Here is a 10,412-nt window from a genome sequence, read left to right as displayed (position 1 = left end):
GCGTCGATGACGTCAGACGCTGACGTTGGACGTGAACGTCGATGACGTCAGACGCTGATGTTGGACGTTGGCGTCGATGACGTCAGACGCTGATGTTGGACGTTGGCGTCGATGACGTCAGACGCTGATGTTGGACGTGAGCGTCGATGACGTCAGACGCTGATGTTGGACGTTGGCGTCGATGACGTCAGACGCTGACGTTGGACGTGAACGTCGATGACGTCAGACGCTGATGTTGGACGTTGTCGTCGATGACGTCAGACGCTGATGTTGGACGTGAGCGTCGATGACGTCAGACGCTGATGTTGGACGTGAGCGTCGATGACGTCAGACGCTGATGTTGGACGTGAGCGTCGATGACGTCAGACGCTGATGTTGGACGTGAGCGTCGATGACGTCAGACGCTGATGTTGGACGTTTGTGTCGATGAAGTCGGACGCTGATGTTGGACGAGCTAAAATCACTGGTTTTCTCTATGGGCTTTGGTGTGGGAGAGTGAGTGGTATACAAACATCAGTTTCCTGTTGTTAAAATCCGTCTAACAGTGAAGATAAAGACGTGAACGTGTTCTTCAGATGTCGTGGACTTAAACTGACGTAGATGGTGGACACAGGGGGCGCTCACAGCTCAGTCAGTGCTGCACCATGTATCATGAGCTCATTCACACTCACACTTCAAATAACTTCTCCAGCATCAGCAGCAGCTGTTTGACTGACAGATGGTGGGCGTGTGCTGACAGGTGAATGACAGGTAGAGAGAGAGAGAGAGAGAGAGAGAGAGAGGTGAAGGTTATTAATGCAGAGTCAGATCAGACGCTTCACACTTTCAGCCATGACTCTCTCCACAGCCACAGTGGTGTGTGTGACCACTCTGTTCACTCTGCTGACGACACCAGGTAAGGACTGAACACACACACACACACACACACACACACACACACACACTGTTTTTACGGTAAAAAACTGGCAGCTGTGGTTGCCAGAATTCTACCGTAATAAACACGGTTGAACCTTTTCTTACATCACGGTAAAAGGATAGAACTACTGCTGATGTTACGGTAAATACGGTTGTTGATTTTTTTCAATATTCTACCATATACACACCTTTTTTTGTGTGTTTTTTCCATATATTTAACGTGAAAATATTGTATAAGTAAAGCATTTCACCATGAAATAATGTGTAATGTGAAATAAACAGCCTGTACTAACATAAAATACCACTTTATTCATTAAAAACAACAAAACAAACCCACTTATTTTAAACGGTAAAAAACTGGCAGCTATGGTTGCCAGTTTTTTACCATAATACGGTAAAATTGTTTCTTCTATCACGGTAAAGGTTGGAGAATTTTTCCATATTCTACCATATAAATAACTATGCCTTGCCATATATTTAACGTAAAAGTACTGTATAAGTAAAGGTTTTGCGTAATTAACACAATGGTTAATAAGTTTAACAGTAATAAAAAAACATTTTTTACAAAAAAAACCCTGCAAAAGATACAGTTTTGGCTCTTAAAAATATGACGGTATATTTCCATAATTACTACAGTGCAAGATTATTTAACAGTAGATAAATGTAATTTTTACAGGAAAAAATATGCAAAAATGACTGTTTTGGGAAATACATAAATTTACGGTAATTCACTGTTACAAAAACTGTATTATAGTCTTTGTAAGTTTACGGTCTTTTTCTGTCATGGTTTGACAGTTTTTAACTGTAAAGTCTACGGACATTTTTTACAGTGCACACACACCTTAAAGGGTTAAAGGCTACCTGACTTCTTCAGGTAGCCTTTAACCCATTGACGCCGGGAAAGCAGCTGCGCGTTTTATTCTCTCATAGACGCCAGTAAAGCAGATGCGTCAATTTTCGGGTGTATCAGGGTTCCTCGCGACATTGTTTTGAAATGACTTCTCACAAACATGGAAGACTTTGACAGCGGAGAGATTTCTGAAGGCAGTGATTTTGAGGACTTTCGTCTTCGATGACGTCATCGCTGATAACTTTGGGACCGGGATTTATGGTTAAGACATAATTATGTTTGAAGACGACGAGGTCGGCGATAACGGCGATAAATACCACCGTAATCGACGGAGTGTTTACGACCGCGCACCAGGGCTGACAGTGGATTTACCTGCAGATGCCACAGCAGCATCATCACCGTCACATGTGAAGCAGACTGTTACAGTCATTACATGCTGTTCTTGTTCTTCACACTCCATCAGGACTAAATCAAGGCCCTGACACACGTTGATATGACTTTATTTTCCTACTGTTTTTTAATTGAAAATAGTTATTCACTTTAATTTTACATTTTTGTATCAACATAAACTAAATTTCACAGGAAAGCCACAAGTGTAAGCTCTCAAATACTTTTTTAATTGTGTTCCTATATCTGCTGCAGAGGCTGAGAAATCAGTCATTTAGTCGCCATTGACTCTCAGGTTTGTTTTAGAGGAAGTTTTTCCAGGCTCTTCAGGCCTTAATGGGTTAAACATATGTCTGCTGGGATTGGCTGAAAAAGTTGGGATTGTCCTTCACATGTTTTTCTTTGTTCTTGTTTTTCAGAGTGCCGTGCACAGCTCAGTGGTAAGTGGTTCCAGTCTCTATCACATGTCATATATCACGTCATACTGTAAAGTGTAAACGTGGGTGTGTCGCTCACCCTGAGCCTCTGTCCTGTCAGTGTGTGGCAGAGCTTCACTCAACACCAGGATCGTTGGAGGTGAGGTGGCCATCGAGGGCAGCTGGCCCTGGCAGGTCAGCCTGCAAAGGGGGGGTCACTTCTGTGGAGGATCGCTCATCAACAGTGAGTGGGTTCTGACAGCAGCTCACTGGTAAGAAGTGACCAAACCAACACTGGTGATCACCAACAGATATGGACACTGAAAAATCTCTAAAGGTTTCTCCTCTAACTCTGCAGTGGGGTCGCCATTGGCACGGTGGTGTCTCTGGGCCGTCAGACACTAGAGGGAACCAACACTAACGAAGTGAGTCGGACCGTGATCCAGGTCATCAATCATCCCGACTACAACTCGTCCACCTTTGACAACAGCATCGCGCTCCTGAAGCTCTCCTCACCTGTTACCTTCAACAACAACATCCTCCCCGTCTGCCTGGCTGCTTCAGGCAGCAGCTTCCACAACGGCACCAGCTCCTGGGTCACCGGCTGGGGAAACATCGCATCTGGAGGTGAGTCGTAGTGTGACCTCCATCGTTTGTGTGAGTCAACAATTATCCTCAGCACAGGAGGAACCTGGAGAACCTGGAGAACCTGGAGACGTTTCTATTGTTTTCAGTCTATGACGTGTGTAACCCATGAATGCCATCACTTAAAAGATGGACAACAATACAACAACATATGTACAGTTTTAACACGCTGCTGCTCTTTGCTGCCTCAGCAATAAATAACAACCACAGAGCTGCTACAGAGCTACAGACGTCACATGACTCTGTTTATTTAAACTGACAAACTGATGATCTGACTCTTCTGTGTCTCTTTAGTGCCTCTTCCTTCTCCAGGAAACCTGATGGAGGTGGAGGTGTCAGTGGTGGGGAACAGACAGTGTTCCTGTGATTATAAAAACATCATTGGCATCACTGACAACATGATCTGTGCCGGATTACGAGCTGGAGGGAAGGGTCCCTGTCAGGTGCTCATTTTATCTCCTGCTTTTGTGTCAGATGTAACTTCGTGTGAAGATTCTGTCGCCTGAGTTGTTCTTCATCTTCTTCTTCTTCTTTTAGGGAGATGTAGGCGGTCCAATGGTGAGCAAACAGGGCGATCAATGGATCCTGGCAGGAACGTTGAGTTTTGGAGTAGGTTGCGCTTTCCCTAATTTCCCAGCAGTCTTCATCAGAGTGTCCCGCTATCAAGCCTGGATCGAGGCTCAGATCACCACCGACCAGCCAGGTTTCGTCTCTTTCACTTCCACTGGGACTGACAGCGACCTGTCAGTCAACTGCTCAGCTCCTCCCATTACCAATCCCCCTGTCCCGTCAGTGTGTGGCAGAGCTTCGCTCAACACCAAGATCATTGGAGGTGAGGTGGCCATCGAGGGCAGCTGGCCCTGGCAGGTCAGCCTGCAAAGGGGGGGTCACCGCTGTGGAGGATCGCTCATCAACAGTGAGTGGGTTCTGACAGCAGCTCACTGGTAAGAAGTGACCAAACCAACACTGGTGATCACCAACAGATATGGACACTGAAAAATCTCTAAAGGTTTCTCCTCTAACTCTGCAGTGGAATCACCTATGCCAGGGTGGTGTTCCTGGGCCTTCAGACACTAGAGGGAACCAACACCAATGAAGAGATTCGGGTCGCGATACAGGTCATCAATCATCCCGACTACAACTCGTCCACCTTGGACAACGACATTGCGCTCCTGAAGCTCTCCTCACCTGTTGCCTTCAACAACAACATCCTCCCCGTCTGCCTGGCTGCTTCAGGCAGCAGCTTCCACAGCGGCACCAGCTCCTGGGTCACCGGCTGGGGAATCATCGCATCTGGAGGTGAGTCGTAGTGTGACCTCCATCGTTTGTGTGAGTCAACAATTATCCTCAGCACAGGAGGAACCTGGAGAACCTGGAGAACCTGGAGACGTTTTTATTGTTTTCAGTCTATGACTGTTACGTTTCCGTTAAAGGAAACGGTGAGCATGTAATAGGAGGACCCGAATGCAGAAAGGACAGAGGCAGGTAAGTAAAAGTATCTTTATTTAGCTACCAGATGTTACAAGCGTTAGCAGGATATGACAACACGAAGGTAAGCCTAAGCGAACGAATAACAGCTGAGCCAGGATCCACAACAGCTCTCTCGTGGCAACACAGTCTGTCTTGTGGTCCAGGTGGAACGAACTCACTCAGGATGTAGCGGAGGAGTAACGTTTGTTCTTAGAGAGTCTGTGGTGAAGCGGCTGCTTCGTGTGGAATGGAGAAGACGAGCAAGCTGGAGACACAACAAGTGGAAGCGATCCTGGAAGAGTGGAATCCGCAGGAGAGTCTGTGTTGTTCTCAGCAGCAGGAGACGTTGAGACCTGAGAGGAAGGTTCAGGTAAGTAACCAGGTTTGAGTCAAAGTTTCTTCTAGCTTGGTAAGTATACGTCTTTACCAGCAGAGTGAAAACATGGATCTGACACCAGAGATGTGCGAAGCTCCGCCTTATAAGTCCGCGTGATCGCTGATCAGGAACAGCTGGGCAGGAGCTGCGCAGGTGGAGTCATCTCTGGCGTCATCTGGGGAAACTGGGTCAACCACGCCCCCTGCTGGGAGAGAAAGCAAACACCAGGGCGCAGCAGAGGACAACACAAAATTACAACAGGAATGTGGAAAGTGGAATGGATCGTGACAGTACCTCCCCCTCAACGGGCGCCACCTGGCGCCAAGACAGGAGCCTCGGGATGGTCGCGATGGAAGTCCTGGATCAGGGTCTGGTCCAGGATGAAGCGGCGTGGGATCCATGATCTTTCCTCCGGACCGTATCCATCCCAATCCAACAGGTACTGGTGGCCACGGCCCTGGCGGCGGATGTTAAGTATGCGGCTAACCGTGTAGGCAGGGCCGCCCTCGATGATCCTGGGCGGAGGAGGGGGATCGGCGGGAGGGACCAGATCTGACTCGACCACAGGCTTAATGAGAGAGACATGAAACGTGGGATGGATCTTGAGGGAAAGAGGTAACTTGAGACGTATCGATGTGGTGTTAATGATTCTGTCGATGTGAAAAGGTCCGATGAATCTAGGCGCCAGCTTGCGGGATTCAACCTGGAGAGGGATGTCTTTAGTGGGAGGTCTTTAGTGGAAAGCCAGACCTGAACTGCGACCTCTCTTTCCTGAAAGTTAAACAGGGGTGGTTGGTAGCCCAGGGATGGCATGAATGGGGAGACACCAGTTGATGCAGAGATGAGGGAATTATGTGCGTATTCGACCCATGGTAGGAAGGTGCTCCATTCTTCTGGATGGTGGACGGCAACGCATCGGAGGGCTACCTCCATATTTTGGTTTGCCCTCGCTGTTTGACCGTTTGATTGTGGATGATAGCCGGAAGACAGGCTGGCAGAAGCCCCCAAGGCAGAGCAGAACGCCTTCCACACCTGCGAGGCGATTTGAGGACCACGATCTGAGACGATGTCAGCGGGGAAACCATGGATGCGAAAAACGTGTTGGACCAAAAGTTCAGCTGTCTCCATGGCGGAGGGCAGTGCAGGTAGTGGAATGTAGTGTACAGATTTAGAAAAAAACGGTCAACAACAGTGAGGATGGTGGTGTGATTATTGGAGGGAGGAAGTCCAGTAACAAAGTCTACAGCGATGTGTGACCAGGGACGGTGGGGGATGGGTAGGGGGTGCAGAAGATCAGAGGGAGGGCGATTGGAAGTCTTGCCCCTGGAGCAGGTGGGGCAAGCAGAGATGAAGGTCGCCACGTCTTGGGACATGGTAGGCCACCAGAAACGCTGTTTGAGGAATTGGAGAGTTCGAGCAGTACCAGGTTGACAAGCCAGCTTGGAGGAATGGCCCCATTGGAGGACCTCGGAGCGTGCGGCCGCGGGCACAAAAAGGCGATTGGGTGGGCCTCCTCCAGGGTCAGGATCGGTCGCCTGGGCCTCGCGAACTCTCGTCTCCACTGGCCAAGTAGCGGCACCTAGGATGCAGGAGGATGGCAGGATGGTTTCCGGGTTCTGGTTCTGGAGGGTCTGGAGCATACAGTCGGGAGAGGGCATCAGGCTTTACGTTCCGGGTCCCTGGGCGAAAGGTGAGGGTGAACTGGAAACGTCCCACGAAGAGAGCCCAACGTGCCTGCCTCGAGTTGAGTCTTCGGGCGTTCTGTAGATAGGCCAGGTTCTTATGATCGGTCCAGACGATAGACGGTTGGGCGGTCCCCTCTAGCCAGTGCCTCCACTCTTGGAGGCCTAACCCTAACCCTAACCCTAACCCTAACCCTTTTTGGACACAAAAAACAATCCCGCCCCCACTGGTGAGGAGGATGGCCGGATGAGCCCAGTCGCCAGAGACTGGGTTATGTAGTCTTCCATGCTTTGACGTTCGGCCTGTGACAAGTTATAGAGACGCCTCGATGGTAGTGTGGCCCCAGGAAGAAGATCTATGGCGCAGTCGTACGGCGGTGAGGTGGTAGAGAAAGCGCACGTCCCTTGGAGAAGACCTCAGCGAGGTCATGGTACGCCGCTGGAACGCCGGTGAGATCAGGAGGTTCGGGGTTGGTGTCTGGAGTTCTTGGCGAAGAAGGTCTGGCGGATCTGAGGCAGTGAGAGTGGCAGTAAACGCTCCAACTGGAGAGGTGTGGACCAGTTGAAGACCGGGCTATGGCGAGCCAGCCAGGGAAGCTCCAAGACGATCGACGCCGATGAAGAAGGGATGAGGAACAGCTGGACCTCCTCCACGTGATTACCAGACAGGACCATGGTGAGGGTGTCGGTACGGTGAGTCACCTCGGCGAGTAGGTTGCCATTGTGATCGGAGATGGTCTTGGGCTGGTCCAACGGTATAGTTGGAATCCCCGCCTGCTCAGCCAGAAGAGTGTCAATGAAATTAACCCACGTAAGAAAATAGCTTGGAGTGAGGTGTTCCACCCACTCTCTGAAGCACAAATACGAAAATCCACCGCGAAATCCGCCGCCGAAGAACTGCACGAAGGTAAGCCTAACAGCCTTGGGAGCCGGCGGTATTCACGGAAGATCGCGCGATAATCTCGAACGGACGCAAGTTCGCGAGATCCAGCAATAGACTGTGTGTGTAAGGGAAACAACAACAACAACAGCTTCTTTTCATTCTCCGACGTGGAAGAACTGTTGATCCGGTGTCATAAATGATTTTACGTTTCTCCACTTCAACAATCAGTCTCTCGTCGTGCGTCATGACTCTCAGAGACGCTCTGATTAATTTTACCTGGCAGCACCGGTCACGACGTAATGTTGAAGTTGTGACAGGCTGTATGACCTGCGTATTGTGTTTTATTTTGAAAGGGGGGGCGGAAATGTTTTACTTTGATTCTGAGTCGGACTTCCTGTCTTGTGCGATCTGCTTAGTTGACATTTACGAGGTTCAGCAGCGGCAACGGAAAAAATAGGACTGATTCCTATCGATAGCGCTGCGGCGCGGCGGGTGGAAATGCTCTCATTGATTAGAAGGGAAGAGATTTTGCAACGGCGACCACGCCGCTGGCGTGCCGCGGCCGTTCCGCGTCCAGTGGAAATCCAGGGTTAGGCTGACTTTACACGGCGACACTCCCGGGCGAAACCGACAAAATATTTGATGAGATGCCTTTCTTTTAGACAGCGACGGCGTTTTGGGGGCTTTAAAAACGCAAAAAAATGCTCCACCGTGGCGTTCCCGTCTAAAGGGTTGAAAACATTAAACGTACGCGCTGACGTCAGATCCATGTTCAGTACAGACAAACAACAACAAACACGTGGGATTATAATCCATCAGTCGGACATTCAAGTCGTCTTAGCTGCTACTTTGCGCTACTAGAGAGAAGAAGAAGGAAGTTTCAACGCTCCTGTTGTTGTATGGCAGTGCTTCACAGCGCCACCTAGCCACCTGGCATGCATACTACATCACATTTCACACACTTTTGCGTCACCGTGTGTGTGCAGATTTACACCCAAAGACGCTCGTCTAAACGCGAAATAAAAAGTGGGAACGCCGCTTTTGCGGTTTGTGTTCAGATCGTTGTTGTGTAAAGCTTAAGCCTTAAAAGATGGACAACAACTGGTCAGTGCTGGCTTCAGAGCAGCACTTTAATGCTTTAGAAAAGTTTTGATATAAAAAGAGAAGCAGTTGATTTGATGTTTGTTGACAGTAATTCTGATCTATTCAGTTTTCTCTCTGCGCTTTGCTGCCTCAGCATTATCAAGTTTATTTGTGTTACGTGGAGTTGTGTTTAATCCTGAAAGAAAGAAGCTGGATAAATAACAACCACAGAGCTGCTACAGAGCTACAGACGTCACATGACTCTGTTTATTTAAAGGGACACTGTGTAGTATTTATGGGTTTATATAACCCAAAATCCACTTTTTTATACATATTATGTGCTCCTGCATTGTCTAGTCGCTGTATAATATTCTTTGTTTCATTTTCGTAGTTTTTCAAAAAGTCATGTAAAATAACATGGTCGCGGGCCGCGGTTGCATAGCCACTGTTAGCAGAGAGACGCCATGTTTCTACAGGAGCCTGTAAGGACAAACGCGAGAGAACAAATCAAGCGTCTCTTTACTTGTAGCTGAAGTCCCGCCTCCTCTCTCTCTCCGCTTCGTCTGCTACGGCCGCGGTAGCTCCGCCCTCTCCCTCACCTCACGAACCTCATCTGCTGACACGGAGAAAGACAACGAGGACGACATTTGACCAGCTGAGGACACCGTAGTGCTCAGGGAAGGGAGGGGGTGAGCAGAGCAGCAGGTCTTTGTTGTAAATTTCAGCCTCTCCTCTAGATGGCACTATAAACTACTAACTTCACCTTTAAGCTGACAAACTGATGATCTGACTCTTCTGTGTCTCTTTAGTGCTTCTTCCTTCTCCAGGAAACCTGATGGAGGTGGAGGTGTCAGTGGTGGGGAACAGACAGTGTTCCTGTGATTATAAAGACCTCATTGGCATCACTGACAACATGATCTGTGCCGGATTACGAGCTGGAGGGAAGGGTCCCTGTCAGGTGCTCATTTAATCTCCTGCTTTTGTGTCAGGTGTAACTTCCTGTGAAGATTCTGTCGCCTGAGTTGTTCTTCATCTTCTTCTTCTTCATCTTCTTCTTCTTCTTCTTCTTCTAGGGAGATTCAGGTGGTCCAATGGTGAGCAAACAGGGCGATCAATGGATCCTGGCAGGAGTGGTGAGTTTTTCACGAGGTTGCGCTGAACCTAATTCCCCAGGAGTCTACACCAGAGTGTCCCGCTATCAAGCCTGGATCGAGGCTCAGATCACCACCGACCAGCCAGGTTTCGTCTCTTTCACTTCCACTGGGACTGACAGCGACCTGTCCGTCACCTGCTCAGCTCCTCCCACTCTCCCTCACCCCTGCTCCTTCTTCCTCTTCCATGTCCTCGTCCTCTCACTGTGTCTCCTTCTGTCCTCATGAACAAACCTGTTCATCTGTAGTTTTACATGAAGTGACTGACACAGATGAAAGTAAACGACGGGAGGTGTAATAGCTGTCAGTGGCCACCGGGTGCGGCTTGGTTTTTGCAGACCGTCTGGAGACGATTTTTTTCCCTTTGAAATTAAATTCAAATACGAATCCTGAGGTTTCAAATCCAGCGCTCTGTCAGGAAACCAGCGTCTTTATTGTCATTGTCACTTTGTAACAGTACAATGAAACTGAAGGTGGCGTCCACTCAGAGGTAAACAAATTTAAGAACAATAAATCAAAATTTAACAATAAGTCAAAATATACATTATACACTG

The 10,412-nt window shown here is 48.7% G+C and overlaps 1 protein-coding gene across 1 annotated transcript; it reads left to right on the top strand.

Moving 5' to 3' along the window:
• Window positions 1–831: 831 nt before the first annotated feature.
• Window positions 832–10,086, top strand: LOC310933035 (transmembrane protease serine 9-like; the record flags this gene model as incomplete). Its single annotated transcript, XM_083896457.1, has 9 exons — window positions 832–895; window positions 2,572–2,592; window positions 2,690–2,840; window positions 2,927–3,195; window positions 3,508–3,656; window positions 3,751–4,157; window positions 4,244–4,512; window positions 9,517–9,665; window positions 9,781–10,086. The coding sequence occupies 9 exons, from the start codon at window positions 832–834 to the stop codon at window positions 10,084–10,086; spliced, it is 1,785 nt and encodes a 594-aa protein (XP_083752583.1).
• Window positions 10,087–10,412: the final 326 nt, after the last annotated feature.

The sequence above is a fragment of the Microchirus variegatus genome (genome assembly GCF_963457635.1).
Source record: "Microchirus variegatus genome assembly, chromosome: 10".
NCBI lineage: Eukaryota > Metazoa > Chordata > Actinopteri > Pleuronectiformes > Soleidae > Microchirus > Microchirus variegatus.
This window is presented reverse-complemented; position numbering and strand designations above follow the sequence as displayed.